A 27,562-nucleotide genomic window follows, 5' to 3' on the forward strand; every position below is an offset into this window, starting at 1 on the left:
TGTTATTCAAATAAAACTTAATTTACCATATGTGAATTGATGTGTTTAAGTTTGGTCAGCAATAGATTATGTAGTTGTTCTATTGAAATTCCATGTTCTCTAGTCCTAAGACAAGTCCAAAATCCGTTGTATTTATCAGGGTTGACGATTTAAGGTACTCTATATACAGAGATCCAAGTTTGTCCCTTGCTTCTTTGCTTTTCTTAAGATATACATCTGTATTATCTGTGTTACCTGAACCTTTCCTGATATGCTGTAAATTTGTCATAAAAAGGATGTATGTATGATGTATTCAATTGATCAATAAATGAAAAGGACGTCCAAAAAAAAAAAAAAAAACAAAACAAGAAAGCTGAAAGGCAATGTTGCTAACATCAGAATAAGGTAAAAAAATGTACAGTGTCAACAATTTGTATTTGCAACCTTCTCAATTGGTCATACACTTTGGAATCTATTTCTTCTATTGCTAAAAAGCTTAGAAACAAAAGAATTTACAAGTCTTTACAAAATTGTCTATCTTAATTTTTTTTTGTAACCACAACTCACAACCCCTTCAAGCGAGAAGTGAGATCAATGAAGATTTCTTCTTTGCAAGGGATTGTGAGTCCCCCCATTGGATAGTCATATCCAAATTCCTCCTCTGCCTTACTCAGCAACTCTTGAAATGAATGCTGACTCAAGAATGAAATTGGAACCATGTATCGCTTCTTTTCACTCTCTCCAACATACACTGCACAGAAGCCTTTTGGAACACCAACATGTGTTGAAGCTGCTCGGTTTGCAAACAAACTTCCTCGGCTGAGAATCTGCTTAGCATGCACAATACTAGGCAATCGGATAGCCATATTTAACAGTGTAACTTATCACTACGAAAGAGGCTGATGAAGTAGAAAAATGACTTGAAGAAATGATTTTGAAGACTTGATTTGTTTTTGGGATATGTGAGTGCATATATATAGATGAAAGGGTTTATATATATATATAGATGGAAGGGTGTATAGAAAAGCATTTGGAATGTGGAAAGAGTTGTGTGGAGGCAATTCTGTGGGGGTTGGCAACAGACATAAGCATTTGAAGGATCACATGGCTCTGTCTTCCATCTCATTATCAACAACTTATTAGTTATCGAGTCTGTATATGACCATTTTAAGACAACCTACAAATTAAGTAACCCTACTAGAAGTTTATAGATGTGGAAAAGAAAGGCCTCTTGTTGATTTGAATGGCTGACTTCCCTTGGATACAGGACAGGCTTCACACATCTATGTCTACAATTTCTTGACTTGAACAGTTTAGTACTCATTAGATGTGTAAGTATTACCCAAAAATTATTGATTAGTCCAATTTGGTCCATTAAGTTAGTCAGCACAAAGACAAGTGCATTGAAAGGAGGTAGGGAATGATGTTTCAACATAATGGTACAGTTTGGTGAAATGTCCTGGGGGATGAGTTATGTGAGTAAGAAGGCAAACCCATGTGATTTCTTGATTTCTCACAAGCTACTGTCCCTGCTGTCATCTCAGTGTCTGTTCACCACTCATTTCATGTAGCTGATGATTTTGCACATACCCTTTTCATCTATATATACACACATGAATACATGATGAAGTTCATGACCAACTCAACTCTTCACCTTGCCAAGCATCAAATTAAGCTTTCTCTATCTCCCAAGTCCCAAGCCCTTTGAATTCCATTTCTTGTTCTAATTCTCACTTGTGAAAATATAAAAACCATGGGTTTCCGGTTGCCTGGAATTGTTAACGCCAAGAGAAGTCTTATCTGATCTCTATCTGCTTCAAAGAGCTTTGATATCCCAAAAGGCTATTTCGCAGTGTATGTTGGGGAGAGCCAGAAGAAACGATTTGTGATTCCAATATCATATTTGAACGAGCCTTTTTTCATGGATTTGCTGAGTCAAGCTGAAAAAGAATTTGGGTTTGATCATCCAATGGGTGGTATCACAATCCCCTGCAGTGAATACACCTTCCTCGATCTCACTTCCCGCTTAAGTGTATGAGTGAACCTGCTATCATGAATTGAATCTGCGGTCCAAATTCACATCCAAAACATCCTCATTTCAGAGCTTGCTAAGTCAAGATGAAGAAGACTAGAAGAGACTATGATGGATCTTAGTCACAGGTCATATCTTGGGCTGAGCTGCTTGTGCTGAGCAGAAGCATACCAAATTCATGATGCAGACAAGTGGTCATATCATGAACTCTTTAAAACCACTAGCCAAAAAAAACTAGGGACTCCAATTTTGAGCTCAAAGACAGCCAAATTTTGTCTTTGAACCCCATATATGTAAACTTCTCTGTTGCTCTCCAGAAATATGGGAATATAATATGTTTTAATTCCTCCTCCATTTTCTTGTCTTGTTTTCTATTATACTACGTCAAAAATTGAGGCAGTGATTCTTTTATGATTTTTTCTTCTCCATATTGAGGAATTCATGCAAGATTGAATGTACGTAGCAACTAGGAAGCAATTACAAGCAATCAGTCTATTTACAAGACTAACCAATCAGCCACCTTACTATTGTGATTAAACTAAATTACAATTGTGATGCAAACTTATTACTACATATTAGATTTCTCAATCTTGGAGTCCTTAGAATTCTGAAGCAGCGGAGGGGTAATCACAAAGCTCTTAAAAGAATAAAACATAAGATTTTCTTAAGAAAGTTCAAACCATTTCAAGTGGGATATCTTTGATTCAACAACATTCTGATTCATCTCTGATTGGTGAATTTGGTGATTACAAATTAATGACGGAATGAGCTCCCTTTTATAGTTTCAGAAAAGCAAATGAACAATTAATACTAATTTGTTCACCTAATTAATTCTTGGGTACGTAAGAACATGTATTAAAATACAAAGGGCTAGAATACCTACAGTCTAGATTAAATATCAACAAATGCCAACACAAGAATACTCTGTTCGTTTTGTTTTTTTTTTTTTTTTTTTCCTTCATGTGCTTAATTTTTTTTAACATTGTGTCAAGGACAGTCTAAACAATGTATTCATTATCTATTTAATCGATAAAAATATAAACAAAATAGATGGCTAGAAAAAGTGGCTAACTGGAAAAGAAAGTACGTTAAAAGGATATGGACAGAAAGTCGATCATTTTCTATTTAGATTTCCAAATCTAACTAGAAGCAATTTCCATTTGCAACTTTGTCATACACTTTCTTTTTCTAAAAAGCATAGAAACTGAAGAATTTACAACTCTTCACAAATCTATAACCACAAATTAAATCACAATCCATTCAAGCAAGACGTGCGATCAACGAATTAAGATTTCTTCTCTACAAGGAATTGTTAATCCACCCAACGAAGAATTTACCTTTCCTGATATTCTGTAAATTTGTCTTAAGAGGGATGTATTTATGATGTATTAAATTGGTCAATAAATAAAAAGGATGCCCAAATAGTTGCAGAAAAAGAATGTTAAAAGGTAATGTTGCTAATCACAGAATAAACATCGAATCCATTTCTTAATTCTTATGCTAAAGAGCTTGTAAACAAAAGAATTTACAAGTGTATACAAAATTGTCCGTGATAATTTGTATTTGTAACCACAAATCACAATCCCTTTAAGCGAGAAGTGAGATCAATGAACATTTCTTCTCTGCAAGGGATTGTGAGTCCCCCCATTGGATGGTCATATCCAAATTCTTCCTCTGCCTTACTTAGCAACTCTTGAAATGAAGGCTGTCTCAAGAATGAAACTGGAACCATGTATCGCTTCTTTTCACTCTCTCCAACATACACTGCTAAGAAACCTTTTGGAACACCTACATGTGTTGAAGCTGCACGGCGGAGAATCTTCTTAGCATGCATAATACTAGGCAATCGAATAGCCATATTATGAGTCTAAATTATCACTTCAAAACAGGTTGAGTTCAAAAATGACTTGGAGAAGAGATTTAGTAAAGAATTTGAAGACTTAGATTTGTTTATGGGATATACAAACATATATATATAAATGAAAGGATGTATAGGAAAATGTCTGGAATGTGGAAAGAGTTGTGTGGAGGCAATTGTATGGCGGTTGGCAAGAGACATACGCATTTGAAAGATCACATGGATCTGTCCTCTATCTCATTGTCAAGAACTGTTGGATTTGATTCCAAGCTTACAAGTAATCTCACACACACAATGAATGAAAGATTCAAGTTAAGCACAACACGCACAAGAGAAGAGAAAAAATGCAGAGAGAGTTGAGAGAGAATTTTCTGATGTGAGTAGTGAAATCTATATTTGATCTCATCTACGGCTTGTGATATATATATCAAGTTACAAAAAGTACTTTAATACAAAATATCTAAGGTTAGGTAATGATATCGGCCAGAGCTTGAGTGTCAAACCTTCCAAACATAAAAGTCAAAGCATAAAGCTAAAAAATAGAAAAAGATATTTTTTGTCAAAGTTGGCTTGACGAGTGACTTGACGATCGATTGTCCTCCTATGTCCAAATTTCTGATGAAGTTGGCATTAGCCACAATTTCCAGAAGTTTTGCCTTTGAGCAGAAGTAGGTAGAATTTTCTGAAAATTTTGGCTTAAGCCACATTTTTCAGAACTTTTGTCTTATGCATAAATCAACTTAGACATTAACTTCAACAAGAACTTGGTAGTTATTGTGTCTGTATATTTGTTGGGAAGAAATTGTGGCCAACCTAATTTTTATGACAACCTACAAAAGAGCCAAGCCACATCTTAGAGATGTGGTTAGAAAGAGGCTCTTGATGGTTTGAGTGGATGGCTTCTTTTGAATACAGGACAGGGTTCAGACATATATGTCTATAATTTCTTGACATGAACAGGTTAGCAACTCTTTAGCCACATCAATCTTTTTATTAATGCCTCTTATCTAGCAGCCATAATTTTATTTGATTGAAATTTCTCATTTCTCATCTGGTGGTCCATTTGTTGTATGTTATCCAAAGAAGGTAGGGAATGTTGTTTCTACACAAAAGATAAGAGTTTTGGCAATTTAATGTGAAATCTTTTGTGGGATCGATGAGATACGTGAGCAGGAAGACAAACCCATGTGATTTCTCACAAGCTAGTGTCCCTCATTGCTGCCCACCTCAGTGCATCTTCACCACTCATTTCATGTAGCAGATGATTTATTTTTTCACACCCTTCCATCTATATATATAATTATATATACACACATGATGAGGCTTATGAGCAACTCAAGTCTTCTCCTTGCCAAGCATCAAATTAAGCTTTCTCTGTTTGCCAAGTCCTTAGAATTCCTATTCTTGTTCTAAGTCCCACTTGAGAATATAAAAACCATGGGTTTTCGGTTGCTTGGAATTGTTAACTCCAATAGAAGTCTTATCCGATCTCTATCTGCTTCAAAGAGCTTAGATATTCCCAAAGGCTATTTTGCAGTGTATGTTGGGGAGAGCCAGAAGAAGCGATTTGTGATTCCAGTATCCTATTTGAATGAGCCTTTATTCCTGGATTTGCTGTGTCAAGCTGAAGAAGAATTTGGATACGATCATCCCATGGGTGGTATTACAATCCCCTGCAGTCAACACACCTTCCTTGATCTCACTTCCCGCTTAAGTGTATGAGTAATTCCGCTAATCATGAATGAATCTGCTATCTAAATTCATTTCCAAAGCATGCTCATTTCACAGCTTGCTGAGTCTGCGGGGTGAAGCAGAGGCTATGATTGATCATCCACTAACCAAGTACATCTTCTGTTGATGGGAAACTTCTGTAATCCTGAAGCTGCTTGTGAGCTGAGCAGAAAAATACCAAATTTATGAAGCAGGCAAATGACCATTTCATGAACCCTCTGAACCCATTGGCCCCAAAAACATGTCTCCAATTTTGAACTCAAAGACAGTCAAATTCTGTCTTTTAATCCCTTATATGTAAATTTCTTTGTTTGCTCTCCAGAAAAATATGGGAATATATAATTGTTGTTATATTAATTGCATATATATGATTGCTATCATAGGCATTAGTTTAGGTTTTGATTAATTATAGGCTTCATTTGAGGCACAAATTAATTGTATTTCTCATTCTTGTACAAATGTAAAGGTTATGAATATGAATACCATTCAGGAACATTAATCACAGATATCATAGCTGCTTTACTACCTCTCAAAACAGACAGACCAGGGATCTTCTCGGCATCATGTCTTAACAAGTTTTTTGTAGTCTATATGTAAGAAAGAGGTGCATGAAAGGAATTTCAAAAACCAAAAAAACCAGTATTATGTGACAGATTTAGGCCTTAAATAGCTATCTGCAGAATTTATGACACAAATATATGGGTGAAACTTGAAAGAAATTGTCTGCCTCTTAATTACTATATTACATAAATATTGGACATACAGATCATAAGGATATTAACAACAGATCAACGAAATAGTCGAGAACTCACATAACTATAGACCAAAAAACATATTATGTTATTAAGAAAATGTTAATTTAGCACTAATTAACCTATTCTTAGGCTTGAAAATTTATCTATGATGACAGCTGCAATAGCTCTAATGTGCTATTAATATCAATAGGGTATATATGACTGTATCTGCATAAATTTTACTGGGAAAGGATCCCTCTATCATTAATTTTGGAGACTGGAATGTCAAATTATGGTCTACATCAAGGTCCCATTTTCTATGAGGCACCATGGATTAAAAGTACAGAGTAAGCCATATTATACTTCATTTCTTGTAAAAATATGCTGCCTTATGGTGATTAATTAATTATATAACAGAGCTACAAGAATATAATGAAAAATAAGACAAGTGAATAAGGATTTAAAATATATTCACAACAAAGAAGTCTACAAGAGGTTAAAAGACAAGAATTTGGCTGTCTTTGATTTCAAAATTGGAGTCATGTTTTTTGGACCAATGGGCAATGGAGTCATTTGTCAGCTTCATAAATTTGGTATGTTTCTGCACAGCTCACAAGCAGCTTCAGGATCACAGAAGGTTTCCCTTCACCACAAGATGTGGGTTGATTCAGTGGATGATCAATCATAGCCTCTTCTTCATCCTGAATACTCAGTTCAGTGAGTTCTGAAATGAGCATGTTTTGGATATGAATTTGGATCCCAGATTCACTTCAGCGTTCACTCATACACATAAGCGGGAAGTGAGATCAAGGAAGGTGTGTTCATTGCAGGGGATTGTGATACCACCCATGGGATGATCATACCCAAATTCTTCTTCAGCTTGACTCAGCAAATCAAGGAATAACGGCTCATTCAAATATGACACTGGAATCACAAATCGCTTCTTCATGCTCTCCCCAACATACACTGCAAAATGGCCTTTGGGAATATCTGAGCTCTTTGTGGCAGATAGAGATCGAATAAGACTTCGCTTGGCGTTAACGATTCCAGGCAACCAGAAACCCATAGTTCTTATATTCTCTCAAGTGGAAATTAGAACAAGAAAAGGAATTCAAAGGACTTGGGAAACAGAGAAAGCTTAAGTTGATGCTTGGCAAGGAGAATACTTGAGTTGCTCATGAAATTAACCTGGTCATGTGTGTATATATAGATGAAAGGGTATGTGGAAAATCATCCATTACATGAAATGTGTGGTGAACAGTCACTGTGACCTAACTCATTGCTGCTTGTGGGAAATAACATGGGTTTGTCTTCCAGCTCACGTAACTCATTCTTGTGTAGAAACAGCATTCCCTACCTACTTTCAATAACAGACAACAAATGGACCACCAGATGGGAAATTTCTACATATCTAGATGGCATATGATATATAATATGGCCTAATCCGTTGTCGCCTAGAAATAGATATGGATAGAAATGCGTATATGTCCAAGCCTGTCCTCCATTTAAAGAGGTCAACCACTTAATCAACTAGAGGCTTTTCCAATCCACAGCTCCTAGATTTTAGGTGGGGTTCCTTGTAGATTTCTGTCACAAAATTTGTTGTACATAATGTTTTGCAACAAATATACAGCCTCAATCACTACTGAGTTCTCAACAATGAGTTGGAAGACAGAGCCATGTGATCCTTCAAATGCTTGTGTCTCTAATCAATTCTCCACATCCATGACATTTCCCTACACAACCTTTCATTCACATATATCGCATCTCTTCAAATCTGTCCCCGTTATGATATTGCCATAGCACCACCAATTCTTGTTTGTAAAGCAGCACCAATTATTAGTGTTGGGTAGGGCCATAACATATGTATTCTGCTGGTACTTCTCTTCATTGGCCATGAGATTCAAGACTATTAATTAGTCCACAAAATTATTGAACAAGTACAACAAAGGAGTGGTTAATTAGCCCTACTTGAAAGGAGGTAGGGAATGCTGTTTCTACATAAACATACAGTTTGGTCATTGCATGTGAAAGAAGGTAGGGAAGACAAACCCATGTGATTTCTTGATTTCTCACCAGCTACTGTCCCTAGCTCACTGGTGTCCATCTCAGTAGCAGATGATTTTCCACATACCCTTTCTTCTATATATACACACATGATCAGCTTCATGACCAACTCAACTCTTCTCTCTGCCAAGCATCAAATTAAGCTTTCTCTGTGTCCCAACTACTTGGAGTTCCTTTTCTTGTTCTAATTCCACTTGTGTGAATATAAAAACCATGGGTTTCCGCTTGCCTGGAATTGGTAATGCCAAGAGAGCTGCTTCACAGAGCTCAGATGTCCCAAAAGGCTATTTTGCAGTGTATGTTGGGAATGAGAGCCAGAAGAAGCGATTTGTGATTCCAATATCATATTTGAACGAACCCCCATTTGTGGATTTGCTGAGACAAACTGAAGAAGAATATGGATATCATCATCCCTTGGGTGGCATCACAATCCCCTGCAGCGAACACACCTTCCTTCATCTCACTTCCCGCTTATGTGTATGAGTGAATGCTGAAGTGATCTGGGATCCAAATTCATAGCTCATTTCAGAGCTCACTGAGTCTACAGGATGAAGAAGAGGCTATGATTGATCATCCACTGAATTGACTCACAGCTTGTGTTGATGGGAAACTTCTGTAATCCTCAAGCTGCTCGTGAGAAATGTGAGCTGAGCAGAAAGATGCCAAATTTATGAAGCAGGCAAATGACTCTCCGAAGCCATTGACCCCAAAATCATGACTCCAATTTTGAACTCAAAGACAGTCATATTCTGTCTTTAATTTAACCCCATATATGTAAACTTCTTTGTTTTCTCTCCAGGAATATATGGGAATGTATAATTGTTGTTAAAGAGCATTAGTGTGAACAAATTTTCTGCACAAATCTTATATTAATTGCAAATATACAATTGCTATCATATGCATTAGTTTACGTTTCGATTAATTATAGGCTGAGTTCAGAGATAAGTTTTATTTCTCATTCTTGAACAAATGTAAAGTTAAATATATACCTCAGAGAGGGACCTGGATCCTCTCCTCTTAGTTAGTCATCCTCTGCCCTCTGCCTCCAACCATGACCATTTTATGTTATCAATTGGACTGTGACTAACACATAATGAAAGTTTAGTACCCAATTGAAAAGTTTAAAAATTCAGATAAAAATAGTGCAAAAAATCCAAAAAATTAAAAATTAAATATGATTTATTTTTTATATAAAAATATAACAAAAAATAAACAGTATAAACAACACAAACATTGCTGGGTTGGTTGGATACTTCATTTGCAAGCTTGATGTTGGGAATTAAAATCTCCTCATCAACTACAATTTAGTCCTTGTTTTTTCGTACAGCTTTAGAAAGAGCTTGGCATGCGATGGTGATAACTCTAGGGTGACATGGCAGCAGTGGGGTAACATGGTAGGGGTGACATGGCAAGGTGATGGGGTGATGTGGCAATATGACCTGATGTGAGATAGGGTAATGCATGTGGCGGTGGAGGTCGCGCGCTATGCATGGTGCATGTGAAACCTTTGATATGCGGTGGCTCTATGAAGAAAAAAATAATAATAAATGATAAAAGACCTCTATAATAAAATAATCAAAAAGTGTTAAGTGCTAAAAAGTTTCACCTATTATCTTTAAAATGTTAGCAAAACCCACATTTTAAGCATCTACTTCGTTTTCACTATTCCGTTCTGTACTTTGGTCATGTTTATTTTAAAATGGTATTAAATTAATTTATATGGTAGTATCAGTTTTGGAATTTACAGGTAGTGTTTGTTTCGGCACCATTAGGCAACCGCTAAGTGACAAACAAAGTACAAATCTAAATTTATATAGGAGTGTATGGTAATGTACGTGTATAATAGTATCTTTTTTGGAATCTGCATGCATGTTAGTGTTTGTTTCAACTCTTTAGCAAACCCTCAGCTCATTAAAAATGGGCCGGATTCGAATTCCCTTTCATCTTTGGGGATGTTGTTTTGGGCTAAAAAAGCCCAAAAATATATTAAAGGGAATAACTCTCACAAAAAATGGTAATTTGGTAAACTTTAATGTCCTAAATAATTATTTTTGACCTAACTCTAATAAAATTCAAACCACATAGATTATTTCCTTCAAAAGAAATATTGCCTATGACCCCTTTTCCTAAAAAGAAACATGCATGCATGGCTTATTCGTTTCATCTTATAATCCTTGCATATATATATGCAATGGCCGGTTGAATTGCATTTTCCATTATCTTTGGACACTTCTATTAGTGTTGCAATATTATCACTTGGGGGGCTTCCAACCATGAGCAACATACTTGCAAGCCTTTTGATATTTTGTATTATTGCATCACCAAATTTTAGTCTTGGATATGGCCAAACAAAATTCAATGTGCTTGAATATGGTGCTGCTGGAGATGGCCAAAGTGATGATTCTGGAGTATGTTTGTCATTTAATTTCTTACTTTGCATGTGCTAGATTATTTCATTTTTTTCTGATGTGGCCGGGGAAGTGTGAGTCCAACTTAGGACCTCTTCCAACATTAAGAAGAGAAATACTACTAATTAAACTAATAACTAGTTAGTTTGTGATTACCTTATTCCTTTATTGATCATTAATTTTTTAACTATCTTTGCTGAAAGGCATTCTTGAAAACATGGAATGCCTTATGTAAAGCAACTGAAGATTATAATAACGGGACACCAACGCTTGTAATCCCTGTGGAGAAAACATTCCTTTTGCAACCTACAAAATTCTCGGGTCCTTGTAAATCCAACTCTGTCCATGTTGAGGTAAGAAATAAATTTGGTTGAGATCAAGTTTATGTATGATGTATTATATTTTTCTAAATTGTTGAGTTTGAGTTGATGACAGATTCTAGGGAATATTGTGGCACCAAACACTACGGATGCATGGAAAATGTGTGAATCAGAATGCTGGCTATTCTTTTCAGAGGTTACCAATCTCATCATCAATGGAACGGGAGAAATCGATGGGAAAGGTTCACCAATCACCTTGGTGGAGCAAAGCTGGCCAATTTAACCATGTTATCAATGTAAATTCTTGCGTAAATTTGCATTGACATTCGAATTATTTGTGTGCTTGTACATTTTATAGTTAAAAGTTAATTCGAGTACGTACTCAAGTCTAACATGAAATTGTCACTTATTTTCAGGTAAACGAAGTGAAATGCCAACGACCCAAGGTTAGCTCCATCTATAGAAATTGTCACTACAAATATATTAGTCACATCGAAATATGTCACTAAAATTATAAATTTTGTGACTAAATTAACTAGCCGATGCTAATGCTAAAAGCCTAAAACTACAAGCTTTAGTGACAGCCACCATAATTAAAGTGCTATTTAGTCACAGCACAACACCGTAACTAAAAGAGGCTTTGGTGGTAAAAATATATTTGTTATGTTTAGGAACTAATTATGACTATTAATAACCTTACTCACATGAATTTTTTCACGTGACTAAAAGATCCGCCACCTATATTACTTGTTGGAGAAGTTTTTTCATATATCACGCGGTGGTGTGTCATCAATTTATTATAATTATAACATTTGTATAATTATATTAAAATCTAAACCTTAAATAATACTTTTAAAAATTAAAATTGTACCAATGTTATAATTTAAGTAAATTAATCATACTGCCCGTGGCAGTCACATATAAATTGTTGTCCAATTTTTGTGGGGTGGGGCCCCAACAATGTTGTGTGCTTATCTTCTCTATTTTAGAAAATAAATTTTATTTTCTTAATAAATAGTGGAGACGCCTTAATACATAAAGAATCTTCATATATATGCCACAGTTATTAATTAATAAATTCTCTATGCATTATGGATAATTGTTTCAGGCTCTGCACTTCTCCAGATGTGATAATCTTCAATTAAGTGGTCTTAAACATATTGACAGCCCAAAAGCACATATTAGTATAAACGAATGCAACAACGTTACTGTCTCCTATCTTCATATTAGTGCTCCTGAAGATAGTCCCAACACAGATGGAATAGACATCTCTGAATCAAGCCATGTCAATATCCATGACTCTATAATTGGAACAGGTAATCCGGCCATATATCAATCTTATACATTCATTTTCTTTCACTTGTTATATGCAATTATATAATCACATAATAATTTTTGTGGCATTTTGTATTATGATAGGTGATGATTGTATTGCTATTAATAGTGGCTCATCTGATATCAATATCACCAACATTGCATGCGGACCAGGTCATGGAATTAGGTTCGTAATCCAGTACTTCTTCGATCAATAAGTGATTTACACATAATATATGTGTGATTAACTTTTAACTTCTCCATACCTACATATATACAGTGTGGGAAGCTTAGGTAAAGATGGAGCTTATGCCACAGCAGAAGAGGTACATGTGCGAAATTGTAGTTTCAATGGTACACAAAATGGTGCTAGAATTAAGACATGGCAGGTAATAACATTATTATTAAAGATTTTTGTTGGACTTTATTATTGATTATATTTAGTTAGATGGTGCCTCTCTAGCTATGATATATCAATTACCATTATAAAAAACTTAATTTGCATGCTAGCCCACTAAAGATAAACATGAGTACTCCAATAAATATGAATAGAAAGAAAAAATTCATTTTTCCCAAAATGTCCTCTTTGTTTTTCAGGGCGGTTCTGGATATGCTAGGAAGATTACATTTGAGCAAATCACACTAATAGCCGCTAAAAACCCTATTATCGTCAACCAACATTACTCTAATGACCGCAAAAATTTGGTGAGTTTATTACTTTATCATAAAGGTTTAGGATATAATCAATGACAATTTTTATCTTATCTGAATGTTTGTGGACACTGACTATGGATGCAAGCGCAAATCAATTGGCAGCTGAAATTTTCATCTTTTCCAAATTATCGACATTTATTCATTGTTTAGTTTTAGATTTTAACTCTTGAATTTAAACTCTCGAATTTTAAGTTATGAGAGGGTCAAAATCTAAAATTTAAGCTATAATGGTGGTTCTACACCCTAAGTTTTTAAACCCTGTTGAATTATGAAGTTAAAATGGGAAAAGAATCTGTTGATTGAAGAAACTATATATACTTCTAGTGGTGTAAAATGTCAATCGATCAACTCTGAATTCAGAAGTTGTTAATTTCCGAACATCTGGACAGGATAATATATAGTTATAATGAAAACTAACTAGTCCAAATCTATTTTGAAAAATGACAGACAACGTCGGTGGTGGAGGTGAGCGATGTGACCTACAGTGGCTTCAAAGGAACTTCTGCTGATGAGCAAGCAATTATATTTGATTGCTCTAAGACAACAGGTTGTCTCAACATTGTTATGGACCAAATCAATATCACTTCGGCAATTCTTGGGAAAGAGATTTATGCCTCTTGCAACAATGTAAATGGAACTTGTAACGCAACTATTCCTAGTGTCCCTTGCCTACTAAACAATACATCAATTACCAACTATCTATTGGTCTAGTAGTATTTTAATTTCTCTACACAATGTGTAGAGTAGGTCCCAAGGTCAAACCTCCCCTCCCCTATATATATATATATATATATATATATATATATATATAAAACAATACAGTTGTATCTAGCAGGCTCATCGATGTAATGATCATTGATCCACATTCTTGTTATGTATAAGGGCTAGTTAAGATGGAATGGCCGACCCTAAGCGCTTGGCACATGTAGGTGTTGCGGCGTTTGGTGGTGGTGAGGCCAAGCTCAAGCCCCTTGACATTAATTGTTGCTGATGGTATGAGATATTAGGTTGCTGATAGAGCTTGATCATGACCTTGTTGTCATTGTTGTTGTTGATCGATGATATATACTTGTTATTCTTGTTGTTGCTACAATTGGGATGAATTGAATGAACCCATGAGCATTTATCAATGGATTGATGATTACTACACATGTGTATTTGTTACTTTATAGATTGTCTATAAATTGGACTAAATTGTAAATCACTCTTAATTAATAAAAATGTATTAAATGAGTAAAATAAAACAATGAGTGGAGTGCGAGATTAAATTTTGAAAGTATGAATAATACCTCCCTATTATAAGATAATAAGGGAAGTGATTTTCGCACTTCATTTTTCTCCATCTACACTCCTTTATTTATATATTATATTTTTATATGTTTTAATTAGTTGCAGTTCCAAGTTTACCCTTAAGCATGTTTTCTAAACTCCATCTTCTTTTCAAAACAATTCCTTTTCTGTTCTATGCCTCTTTCTCTCATTTAGATCACCAGCTAAACTTATTTACAGGGACAAACACATCTTTATAGCCTCTCAACTCAACTCTACTATTTTAGCCATTCCCACCAAACTCATTCCCAATTTTATAGTTGAAGTTGAAAATTTAAAACATATGTGATAAGAATCACCACAATAATTAAGTTCCCAACGAGTCAGGAACTTGGAAGCCACAAGAGGGATCCCAACTATATAGGAGTACCATCATCTCAGTTCATACATGTACCCAAATGCAAACAAACTTTCACCTTCTCTAGTTTTCTTTTCTTTTTATTTTTCTTGTTTTTTGTTGTTGTTGTTGTTGTTGTGGATAACAGTACTATATATAAACAGAATTGAACTCTATGGACAAAGAGCATCATCACATGATAGGAGTGCGTTTCGAAATTTTACATATTAGATCTACAAAAATTTTACTTGGTGGATACCCATTGGTAGTTGATGGTGTTTAACTCCTCAAAATCCAAAACAACCAAAGAGCTCTTAAATCTGCATAGAGAAAACCTTGTATGAACCTCAAATAATTAGCAAATGCTTTGGGTGTGAATTGGTTAGGTATTTGTATGAAAGAATAAGGCAAATTTTATATTAAGATGAAGTTGTTTAATTAGGAAAAGTCGACGAAGGGTAAATTAGAGATTTTAACTCATAAAAATATTTTAGAAATATTAAAAAAAAGAATAGGAGTGCAAGTGGAGAAAAATAGAATGCGAAAATCGCTTCCCTATAATAAAATATGTTTATTTTATTTAGCAGTAAATACTTTCCCAATATACTAAAATTAGTGGATAAGTCCGGCCATATCATTAAATGCATACACCTTTCTAGATATATGCAATCTTTTCATAAAAGGAAATTCAATTAAGATGGTCTACAACAGCATTACTAATATATATATGGTATTATGCAATGATGGTGGCACAAAACAGTCCAAAGCAATTCCAAGTTTGAAAAGATGGCCATAGCAAAAGAGTTGTTTGTTTTCCTTATTGCAACATTTGTTCTATGCGCAGGTTAGTGTAATTGATATGAATTAAGCATACTCAAAGTCTACCTTAAAGTTTTGTATCCAATTAATGAGGTGGAAGGATGAATTTGAGACCTTTAAAAATCATTTTCTTTAATTTTCTCTTCTTTTGTGACACATATCTAAACTAACAATTGCTTAATTTTATTTGATGTTACATTGTTTATCTAATAAAAACATTGCCCAAATGATGTTTTCAGCTGCCGAAGATGTAGTTGTTCAGAGTCCGGGCCCGAGTCAGTGTTGTGGTGAACATCGAATTGGACCATGCAGTCCAGGAACCCCTGATGACCAAGTTTGCAATCGATATTGCCAAGAACATTGCTCTGTAACAGGTTCATGCAGGATTGAGAAAATGGGTACAATCCCGGTGCCATACTGTTATTGTAACTGTACCTTCGACTAAAGAAATTGGAGCTCCCATTTCTCACATATCTCTAGCCACACTTAATGCCATTTTAGTGGAGAGAAATAAACAATTATAATAAGCAACCATTTGGTTGTCCGTTTAATTTTCATTTACGCAGTCATCCCATTACAATTAATAAAGGTGTTTTATACTTCAATGTTTGAATAAATTGTTGGGAAAACGATTGGGATTAAAATTATTGAAGTAGTCGCGTGGGTGATGCATTTATATTTACTCATTCATACATTATTTAGTGACACAACACAAAACATGTAATTCCGACCCATATATACTTTTTTCTTGAGTCTTCTTAGAAATTAAGGGCTATATTGTAACTCATACATATTCTCTCTTGCATACCTTAGTCACCCATATTGAACAACACTGTATTTTTGTTTAAGTGTAACTTCTATAATGTAATTTTTTAAAATATAATTTTTTAGGCAGCGCTATTTGCATTACCATAATGTAATCTCACAAAACAAATCCAAGTGCACGCCAATTAATTTCAAGTCCAATTATAATAACTTGTGTTATGTTGGCAGCTGTCTGTTGTATATATATATACTTGTATATACATGAGAGAGAGAGAGAGAGAGAGAGAGAGAGAGAAGGGGAGGCACGTACTCACGGTGGAGTGGGTGGGACCGCCGGAGGCAGCAACTCTTGTGGACAAAAGGATGTAAGTAGCCGATCAGGTTAGGGACTTAGGGTTTTAGACTTTTTGTTTTAGTTTTTTTTCTTATTTATATTTTTTTTTACATCTGTACGTAGAATAAAAAAAAAATAAAAATCCAAGCAATTACAAAAAGAACACAATAAAGAAAAGACACGTGTTGTTGTGAGATTGAGCCATGTCACCAGATTAGAGTCGTCTCACTTATGGCTATTTAAAATGTCCAAAATGCCCAGCCACTTGCCAAATATGTACTTTCACATCGGATTTTGGTCAAAAATTTAAATGAGATTAAGACCCGCATCTTTGAAGTGACGAGGAGTTTGAAAACATATGGCATAAAGAAGTTGCAGGAAGCTAGGAGAGGATCCAAGCTCTTCTTACAAGGTTGTGAAGAGAAAATTACGACCCACCTATCCATGGTTTTAAAGTTTCTCAAGAAAAAGACCAACAAAGAAGGTTTAAAATGATTTGCAAAAAAAGAGAATGCTTTGATATGCTTAATTGGGAATGAGAAGACTTGTGTTGCTTTGATCCTGAATCTAGTCTTGCGTGTATAACTGTACGTGTATATATATGGTATATAAAATGAATGGTAATGAGGCACCAGGTTGGACCCAAGTGAGAGACGTTAGCTCATGGTATATCGATCACATGGATTTGTCTTTCAATTAAGTAGTCAAGAAAAGCTCATTGTCTTACAACCATGTGGTGTTGTTGTATATATGCATGGCAGATCAATTGCAGCAAGCAACAATCCCTGGTTACTTGTTTGTTATGATGTTTGCTAGCAAATTAATGCACGTAGCTAGCCCTGGTGGTTCTTTTCAATTTGGACGTAAACCTCGAGGACAAGTGTAGGCAAATTAGCCTGCAGTGGTTAGAAAATTAATAGCTATGATAGACTTCATCCACAAATTAGAATTGGGTCCACTTGGTCTTTTGAATTCGTGACCACAGTAGAAGATGCTTGTCTCTCAGCATGTCTCTACTCTGATAGAGGCGCATCTCTAAATAGGATTTATTGCATTTGAGTTGTAATTACTTGTGTAGGACCTGATGTTTCTTTGTTATTTATGGACATTGACTCAGAAGCTGGAAAACAAGTCCATGTGATTTTCAAACAGCTAATGTCTCTCACTTGGAGTCCATCTTGGGGCCTCATCACCAATCATTTTAGGTAACAGATGATTTTTAGCATACCACTTCATCTATATATGACATGACCAGACTCAGGAGAAGAGCAACAGTAATACTCTTATCATTCCTAAGCAGATCAAAGCTCTCTCTGTTTCACAAGTCCTTCGAAATCTTCATTGTTGGTTTTCTCATTCACAAATTTTAAACAATGGGCTTTAGGTTGCCTGGTATTGTACATGTCGGAAAAAAATCTTTTTCAGTCTCTATTTACTTTAAACCAAGTACCTTCAAAGGCCTTAGACGACCCTAAAGTCTATTTTGCAGTCTATGTTGGGAAGGGCAAAAAAACAAAAAAACCGTTTGTGATTCCAGCTGTATCATACTTGAACCAACCTAGCTTCATTCCAAGATTTGTTAGATTGAGCTGAAGAACAGTTTGTGAACACACCTAGCTTCCTCGATCTCACTCTCACTTTGGTGAATGAGACTCACTTTATTATATGCGCACAATATTGACGTACACCATGGTCAGCAGCAGTACTAGGGCCACTTATATAGTTGTCTACAAGGAGGAACGTTTGGATACAAATGTGCAACCAAAGCATCCTTTAGTACTAGCTTGCTAGCTCTTGCTGAACTCAAGGAGGGTCTTGGATTGATCTTGCACTAAATGATATCTCATCTCCGATGATGGAAGAAACTTTTGATAATTGATGGGCTTGAACTTAATTCGATACACCTTGTGAGATGAGAAGAAAATGGAAATATATAGCCTGACGGATATAAACTCGATAACAACCTTGGCCAAGAATTAACAATATTGCTTTGAAAGAGTGTTGTTCATTATCAACAATAAAGTTATCAATTGATCCTTACTTTTCTCGTTCATTCTTCATTTTATTATCTTCTTCTGGACCTTTGATAGCCAAGTAATGATAGTAATTACGATAACCATCAAATATTTTTAACCTTTTTCTTATAGTCTTAGAAACTATTGAGTGGTGCTCAAGCTTCCCTCAAATTGTGCTTGAATATATATCCCCACGAATTAAGCACTACTTGAAAAGATTTATGCACTATTAACTTAAAGGGGGGGTTCAAGCACTATTCAATAGTTACATTTCTAAAATCATAAAAAAGGCAATTTCATTTAAGGGCCCAAATTTAAGTTAATTTTCAAAACATTCCAATGACATTTGATGTGTTTTAAAAAAGAGTGTTTTGCTCATCCACCGGGTCATCCACACCTTGTTCGGACATAATCCTATATAGTATAGGAATATTCTTTTATGCAAATCTTATACAAGAAGTTTTTAATGCGAATTCCCGTATGCAAGAATCCATGTTTTATACAATAACTTTTTATTTTTTAACATGGGGAGGAGGGATTTAAACTTGAAAACTCCCACATTGTGGAAAGAAATACCACTGGACCACAAGCTAGTTAGTTTTGTTTTCAAATAATCTTAACGCCTTAAATATTTTTTAGAACAAAATATGTTCTCATTAGTACTTAAGATATGATTTATTTATTTTAATGAGAAGATATGACTCTAGTTAATGGCTGAAAAATAGTTCAATAAGTAGTACATACTAGAAAATTAGCCGCGCTGCTGCGGTTGTTCAAAATCTATAAAATATAAAGAAGAGTTTTAAAATTTGAATGGAAGGCTTAGTAAAATTCACTACAAGAAAAAAGGGTTTGGGAGAGGAACGAAATTCGTCGCCCAAAGTAGAGTTTCGTCGCCCAAACGTTTGGGCTACGAAATGCGTTCGTCGAGCGTTTGGACGCCCAAGAGTTTGGGCGACGAACTTCTAAATTTCGTCGCCCAAAGACACCTGGGGCAACGGATTTTTTTCGTCTCCTAACACATAAAATTCGTCGCCCAAAGCATGTTTAGGCGACAGACAAATTTCGTCGCCCAAAGAGGGTTTGGGCGACGAACACACTTATTCCTCGCCCAAAGCATGTTTGGGCGACGAAATTATCCGTCGCCTAAACAAGATTTGGGAGAAGAATAACTAATTTCCTCGCTGGAACGTGCTTTGGGCGACGGACAAATTTCGTCGCCCAAAGCATGTTTAGGCGACGAAAAATTCCGTCGCCCAAACATGCTTTGGGCGAGGAATAGCTTTGTTCGTCGTCCAAACACCCTTTGGGCGACGAAAAATTTCGTCGCCCAAACATTTTTTTTTTTTTTTAAATTGTTTTTTTTTATTTAAATTTAATATTTAAATTTAATATTTAAAAAAAAATTCTTTATTCAAAAACTATATAAAACAAAATTCATAAATTTATATATCAAAATATCCATACAAAGTAGTAATTAACCCTAATATATATAGTCAATCTATTCTAAACTAGTAGCATCATCATCATTCATATCTGACGGAGGTTGATGAGAAGATGGTGGCGGGACAAACCCAGGTATCGCCTTGGTCAATGCAGCATACAACGCCTCCTTCTCCGCTCTCTCAGCTCGTAAGTCCTCTTGCAACTTCTTCACTTGAGCGGACAACCCTGCGACGACTGCAGATGGCTGAGACGAAGATGAAGACGAAGACGAGGATCGAACATCACGAATCCGCCCATATCCCATGCCGCGTATTTCCTTACCGGGCCTAACACCCAGTGAGTCTATCATAATACGAAGTCCGACATCGGGATCGGGTACTGGAATCGACTCCAACGGAGTACCCGGAGGGTGCTGCTCGGCCATGCTCTCCAAATATATTCTCGAGTTGGCCACCATCTCATCCTTCAAAATGTTATATATACAAGTAACCAATTAGAAAAATAAATATAAAAAATTGTGAAAAAATTAAAATATAAAAAACTAACATGTTTTGCCTTGGCCGCATCACAACCGGAATGAACATAGATATCTCTGAAAGTATCTATCTCCGGGAATTGCGACCTACGCTGAAAAAGAAAATAATTTTGTCAGAGACCCAACCAATATTAAAGAATATATATGTATTAAATTAAATAATGACGTACCCGACGTCGCGACTCCACTCGATATGAGATGGGCGTCGGACCACTATGATGGTTAAACGGCTTCCCTTTCCGGTTTCTGGCGTTGGCGACCGACTTCTTATGTTAAATATTAAGCAAATTATAAATATGTTAGTGTATGTATACAATAATAGAATAACAAAACAATAATTGATTTTTTAAAGTCTTAAGATGATAAAACGTACCAAAAACGACGGACTCCTGAAATGATCGCACAAAAAACGCCACTGGTCAGACCGCTCTACCAACTCCATAGGGGGGTTCGCCAATGCCTCAACTGCCGACGAAAATCCCTTGAAATGCACGTGTAGTTCGTGCTTCCACTGCCTGTAGGACTTGATGAGTAAATCTGTCATGTACGTGACAGTGAGGGGATCATCCATCTGAATGTCAAAGTTAACCTGAAAAAAATATTAGATTGTTATGAATGATCAAATGTATCATTTTGAATTAATTATTGAGCTATATACTCACTGAGATGGAGCGGATCACTTTGTGTTAAATCTCTGCCGGCAATTTTTTTCAAGTGGTTGCAACCATGGCGCACTCGGCACGAATAATAGCCCCCACATCATGCGAGAACAAACTGTCAACGTTAGGATCTAACTGTCGTCGGCCGTTTTGCACACACATGACTGGAATCCGCGCCCTAGTACTGCGCACGATCCGAGAGGACTTCAACCCACTACATGGTACCCTCGTCGCAGTGGATGACGTGGTAGTAGCTGAAGCGGAAGCGGAAGTGGTGACCTGACTAGAGCGGTGAGATCGACGGGCCCTCCGTGGCATAGAGGGGCTCCCAGTACTCGAGGATGGCTGAACTACATCATTGGGAGCTGACTCCATCGCCTTTCACCTTATAACTAAATTATATTTCTCAAGCTAATTAATCTACATTTTGTAATTAAACTAATTTTTATATTTAAAAACTAACAAACTAACTAATCCACATCACATGAACCGCTAACCACAACACACAATAGACTCTCAAACGGGTCTAAGGTGAATTTAAATTTAGTGTACAAAGTTATCCACTGATAACTTCGCACGACTAGTTAAATGTACAAAGTTATCGATTGATAACTTCGCACAAGCGCTTCGTGCCACATGACCTCACCCAGTACTCGAGGAGTGCTGGACTACGTCATCGGAAATTTTGCAATTACAACTAAACTAAATGTAACATACAAACTAAACTATAATTAATCTAACAATATACATATAAGCATACAAACAAACTATTAAATTTTAGCATATAAAAACATACAAATTAATTAATCAATTTTGTAATTAATTTTAACATACAAACTAATTCACTCAAAAATTTAATACAATTATATATGAAACATTAAATACTAAATCATACAAAAACTTAACTAAAAGATAGATTAAACACATACCTCACTAAAAATGCAATTATCCTTCACAACAAATGCAACACTATCCTTCCTTCACCAAAAAAAGAAATCATTGTCAAATATAAGCCCAACATCAATCTAAATTCAGATTTCACAACCAAACCACTAAATTAAAAAAAACCCACAACATTAACTAATTACCACTAAAATCAGAAATTTCACAACCAATTTATGCAAAATCCACAACAAGTACAAAATCCACAATATTAGAAAACATAAAAAACAGAAAATACCATAAAAAACAGAAAATACCAAAAAAAAAAAAAAAAAATACCATAAAAAACAAAAAATACCCAGAAAATACCATACATTCAAAAAAAAAAAAAAACCTGTTTCGGGGGGGTGTTGATCGAGCTGGTTTCGGCTTGGAGGGGGGTTTTGGGTGAGCTGGTTTCGGCTGGGGGGGGATGGGTTTCAGTGGGGGTGGGTTTTCGGGGGAGGGTGGGTTTCGGGTGGGGGGTGGGTTTCGGCGGGGGTGGGTATTCGGGTGGGGGGTGGGTTTCGGCGGGGGTGGGTATTCGGGGGGGGTGGGTTTCGGCGGGGGTGGGTATTCGGGGGGGGTGGGTTTCGGCGGGGGTGGGTTGCCGATTGGGGGGGGGGGTTTTGGGTTTCGGGGAAGGAGGGAGGAGGAGGAGGAGGCGGAGGGAGGAAGAGGAGGGAGGAGGAGGAGGAGGAGGGAGTGAGAGCTGAGGGAAGGAGGAGGCGGGACTGCGCGCGGCGCTGCGAGGGTGAGGGAGTGACTGAGGAGAGTGACTGAAGTGAACCAGTGTTGGGTATAAACTTAAAGACTTTGGGCGACGAACATGAATTCGTCGCCCAAAGTCGTTGACTTTAGGGCACCGTTTTATCCCGCCATAATTTCAGACTTTGGGCGATGCACTATTCGTCGCCTAAAGCTACATTTCGTCGCCCAAAGTTGAATTTTTTTATGAACCATGATCGTTCATACGTTCGAGCTCCAATACCAAACTTTTAGATCTCCAATTGACCTAATATTTTAGAGGAATGATCTTTGAGTGACAAACTAATAAATGAACGGTTCAGATCGTTAAAAACACAATCGACATATAAAGTTCTACATATAAATCAGTGGTTTTTGCATTTGAAGAATAAAATTATATCAACTCTTTCGTTAAAACCTTATAGCTTCAATAATTGTGAAGACCACAACGTGATTATCACAATCAGAGCCATTCTTCATATATGTTCATACTCAAAGATCAACCCTGGAAAAAATCGGCTCAATCGGAGTTCATCTACCCGTTCGATTATTATTATAAGAATCAAGATCGTTCATACATCCTAAATGCTAAACCTAACTTCTACATCTCCAATTGAGTTAATTTTTTGCATGGATGATCTTTGAGTGAGCCACTAAGGAATGATCGGTTTGGATCGTTAAAAACACAATACAAAAGTGATCTTCTACATACAAATACACTTGAAGAGTATAATTATATTAACTTTTGGGTAGAAATTTTGGCGATTCAACAATTTGTGAAGACTACAATGTGATTTCAACGATCGGGACCGTTCATTCTATTCGTTTATACTGTAAGATCATCCCTGCAAAAAATCGGCTAAATCGGAATTCATCTCATACTTCGATTCGTATTACAAAATTTACAATCGTTCATAAGTTCAACCACCGTTACCTAACTTCTACATCTCCGATTGAGCTAATTTTTTGCATGGATGATCCTTGAGTGGGGAATTAAAAAATGAATGGTTATGATCTTTGGAAATACAATCGTATCGTATGCTATTACATATATAAAATTGTAAACAAAAAAGTATTCTTACTTTGAGCGAGGAACTACAAATTTCGTCGCCCAAAGTGATCTTGGGCGAGGAACCTCACAATTCGTCGCCCAAAGTTACTTTGGGGTAACTTTGGGCGACGAAATGTTACGTTCCTCGCCCAAACCATTATTACAAAACAGGATGACCCTTTGGGCGACGAACAGGTTCCTCGCCCAAACATAGTTTGGGCGACGAAAATAATTTCGTCACCCAAAGAGCCTTTGGGCGAGGAATATGTATATTCCTCGCCCAAAATGAGTTTGGGCGACGAAATATTTTGTCACCCAAAGTAAGTTTGGGCGACAAATTTACGTTTTCCTCGCCCAAAACACTTTGGGCGACGAACATGTATATTCCTCGCCCTATGTATTTCTCAATTAATTGTTTGTTGCGTATGTTTAGGCGACAAGATGAGTTCGTCGCCCAAACCTTTATGACATTGAGCGACAAAATTTCTTGTTCGTCGCCCTAAATTGCTTTGGGCGACGAATATATGTTCGTCGCCCAAAGTGTGGTCGCCCAAATATGTTTTTCTTGTAGTGATTGAAAGAAAAGAGAAGACTTTTTACATATATACAAGGAGTAAAATTTCGAAATTTTCGGCGAAAATTTCGTTTTTTAGGGGTATGGAAATTTTAACACCATACCAAATTAATTTCGAAAAATTTCGCCGAAATTTTCGATGTAGAGACCGGAGAGAGAGAGGGGAGGCTGAGACCGGAGGGAAAGAGGCAGAGCCGCCGCCGTCGTCATCGAAGGAAAGAGAAAAGAGATCCGGGAAGAGAGACAGAGAGGGAGATCGGGAAGGGGGAGGGAGAGGGAGTAGAGAGAAGAGAACATGGAGGAGGAGGGAGTGAGGGACCAGGAGAGAGAAAGAGAAGATGAGAACTGAAGAAGGAAAGAAAAAAAAAAAAAGGATGAGGTGAGGTCAAACTGGTTAGTCACGGGCAGGGGAGGAAGAATTGAAGAAGGAAAGAAGAAGAAGAAGAAAAAGAAAAAGAAAGAGAGAGGGATGAGAGAGAAGAGAGAGAATGAGTGTGTAGTAGGGGGTAGGTGTGAATCACGGGGGAAGAAGAGGAAAAGGAAAGAAAAAAAAAAGAAAAAAGGAAAAAAAAGAAAAAAAAAAAAAAAAGGAAAGAAAAACAATAAGAGAAAAGAAAAAAAAAGGAAAGAAATTTTTTTTTTTTTAAAGGTAGATTGAGATTTGAAGTCTTTAGGCAATTGGAAAAAAAAAAAAAAAAGTTTTAGATTTTATTTGGGGTTTGATTTGGTCATTTTGGTGTTTCGTTTAGTTATAAACATAAATTATGAAAAAGAAATTTATCCCCTTATCATGAAGTTTCATTTCCTTAATGTTTGGTTTTTCAATTATGATAATTTGTAAAATTGAAATTTTAAGTAAACCGTTGTCACCACTGCTGCCATCGGATTGGTTCTATTTTAACCAAATTCGGCTTAATTTAACTATCGAAGACCATTTCCAAGTCCCTTTGAGTAAGCTTGCTACTTTCCGTTGCCACATTGATGATTTATTCGTGTAATTTTATTATGTAATTATTAATTAGTGAAGTATTTTTTTTAATAGTATTGTCTCCGGCGCACATTATATTCATTACATATCACATGAAATCTACTATATTATTTGATTTCTTCAATGTTTTTTATCAATATAGTAGATAATATGTTAAATAAACATATGGTCAAGTTTCATTCAAAATTTCCATATTTTAATAGCAATTTTCGTCGCTTTTTGTCTAATTTTATTGAAATCGAAATTTCGGCAAAAATTTTCATCGAAATTTTCATCGAAAATTTCCTCGAAATCGAAATTTTACTCCTTGCATATATATGACAATGTAAATATGTTTGTTAACATCGATATCAACATTTCTTCCTTGCTGAGTCTTTGTCTCTGCACTTGTTCCCTTCTCTCTCTACAAACTGAAGCCAAAAAGGCAAATGAGCTAGGGTGAATGACCAAAAAGGCCACAGCCACCCCATTAACTCCCGATGGCAAGCCAGATTAAAAAAAAAAAAAAAAAAAAAAAGCTATGAGACAAAACCAAAAGAACGGCAAGAAATGCAAAAAAATTGAAAAGGCAAAGGTAAAAAGTGAGGGAGGATGAAATGACAAAAACGGGCCTAACTATCTCCATTAATTATTATAATGGAAAGCAACTAAAAACAAAACAAAGAGGGGCAAAAAGGACTATTCAGTGAACAACTTATGAACAATATGAATAGTAAAGCCTCCTTCACAACGTTTAGTATATATATAATTTTCATCTAAAAGTAAACATTGTTGGCTTTCAATCCCAATCGACAAAGCTCGGTCGAACCAATGATTAAGTTCTTTTCATCACTTGACCAAAACTATCCTTCAACAACCATTTCAATTTTTATTTTTATTTTTTAGTTATTTTTCCATAGTGATTGTGTATATATCAATACTAAATGTCATCAAATGGGATAAGCCAACCCATTTAATAATCGTGTGGTGTTTATGCAGATCCACAAAGCAAAAACCTAGGCGCATGACGCCCTAGTTAGTGGTCCATTCATGCTCAAGCCGTGTTGGTGTTGTGCCTTAAATGAGCCGGCCAACAAGCCCTTATTTTAGGTTTGAAACATATGCTATGTTTATTTTTCTTATTTGTAATTTAATTTTAAAACTTTTTTTGCTTTAAACATTGAATTTTCTTCTTAAAAAGTTTTTTAAAAATGAAATAATTTTAAGGGAGTCGTGCCTAGTTCGGGCCCGTGCTTAGTTCGGGCTCGTGCCTAGTTCAGTCTCGTGCTTAGTTCGGGCTCATGCTTAGTTCGGCCCATTTTCTTATGACGTATTCATGCTAATCGAGCCTATTTCGTACTCGTGTCATGCTTGTGCCGACTAAATCCATTTAAATTTGGACTCTTTTTCAATACTTCATGATACGCTGATAAATGCTTATTAAATTTAGGCATCGTTTCAAATTCTTGTTGAGATTTTACTCCGAATTAATACACTTTTTTCATATTCAACTTGGATATATAATCAGGTAAATTAAGATGTCCTTTCCATTTTTTTTAGGTTTCTAGAAGGGGACCTTGTCTCCTCTCTCGATCTACATACTCTCCCCCTTACTCAACCCCTGTTGCCGATTCCCACTGTCGTTTCAGAGTCGGTGGTAATCATACCCTAGGGATTTTTGCCTCTTTTTTTCTTGATTGACTTTCTTTTCTCTCTCTTTCTGCAACTTTTTCCCTATGCACCAAATATAGTGTTCCATGCTGTTTAAAACCCTAATCTTTTTTATGTCCCCACCGTCTCATTCTCTACTCTCATTTCCATTTTTTCTCCCCAATATATATATATATATCCTTCTTGAAACTGATGAACGTCATGCTATATATCTCTTATTCATTTTCCTAAATTG

The 27,562-nt window shown here is 36.0% G+C and overlaps 4 protein-coding genes and 3 pseudogenes across 4 annotated transcripts; 4 read left to right on the forward strand and 3 right to left on the reverse strand.

The window, feature by feature from the left end:
- Positions 1 to 542: 542 nt before the first annotated feature.
- LOC147277147 (auxin-responsive protein SAUR21 pseudogene) lies at positions 543 to 907 on the reverse strand (annotated as a pseudogene).
- A 763-nt stretch (positions 908 to 1,670) lies between these two features.
- LOC147277148 (auxin-induced protein 15A-like) lies at positions 1,671 to 2,352 on the forward strand (annotated as a pseudogene).
- A 1,210-nt stretch (positions 2,353 to 3,562) lies between these two features.
- On the reverse strand, positions 3,563 to 4,235 carry LOC147277149 (auxin-responsive protein SAUR21 pseudogene; annotated as a pseudogene).
- Positions 4,236 to 5,103: 868 nt separating this feature from the next.
- LOC147277150 (auxin-induced protein 15A-like) lies at positions 5,104 to 5,957 on the forward strand. The gene has a single exon (XM_086255434.1). It carries the CDS (start codon positions 5,307 to 5,309, stop codon positions 5,589 to 5,591), a length of 285 nt encoding a protein of 94 aa, XP_086111560.1. The 5' UTR covers positions 5,104 to 5,306; the 3' UTR covers positions 5,592 to 5,957.
- A 746-nt stretch (positions 5,958 to 6,703) lies between these two features.
- On the reverse strand, positions 6,704 to 7,478 carry LOC147277151 (auxin-induced protein 15A-like). Its single transcript, XM_086255436.1, has one exon. The coding sequence runs from the start codon at positions 7,398 to 7,400 to the stop codon at positions 7,116 to 7,118; it is 285 nt and encodes a 94-aa protein (XP_086111562.1). The 5' UTR covers positions 7,401 to 7,478; the 3' UTR covers positions 6,704 to 7,115.
- Positions 7,479 to 8,549: 1,071 nt separating this feature from the next.
- On the forward strand, positions 8,550 to 9,241 carry LOC147277152 (auxin-induced protein 15A-like). Its single transcript, XM_086255437.1, has one exon. The coding sequence runs from the start codon at positions 8,615 to 8,617 to the stop codon at positions 8,882 to 8,884; it is 270 nt and encodes an 89-aa protein (XP_086111563.1). The 5' UTR covers positions 8,550 to 8,614; the 3' UTR covers positions 8,885 to 9,241.
- A 1,433-nt stretch (positions 9,242 to 10,674) lies between these two features.
- On the forward strand, positions 10,675 to 13,868 carry LOC147277153 (putative polygalacturonase At3g15720). The gene is given in 10 exon segments (XM_086255602.1): positions 10,675 to 10,809; positions 11,013 to 11,162; positions 11,245 to 11,373; positions 11,375 to 11,416; positions 11,488 to 11,493; positions 12,238 to 12,445; positions 12,549 to 12,630; positions 12,724 to 12,832; positions 13,041 to 13,148; positions 13,605 to 13,868. Coding segments are annotated over 10 exon segments (1,233 nt in total).
- The last annotated feature ends 13,694 nt before the right edge of the window (positions 13,869 to 27,562 follow it).

Source organism: Dryas octopetala, chromosome 8 (assembly GCF_963921425.1).
Source record: "Dryas octopetala chromosome 8, drDryOcto1.1, whole genome shotgun sequence".
NCBI classification, from domain to species: domain Eukaryota; kingdom Viridiplantae; phylum Streptophyta; class Magnoliopsida; order Rosales; family Rosaceae; genus Dryas; species Dryas octopetala.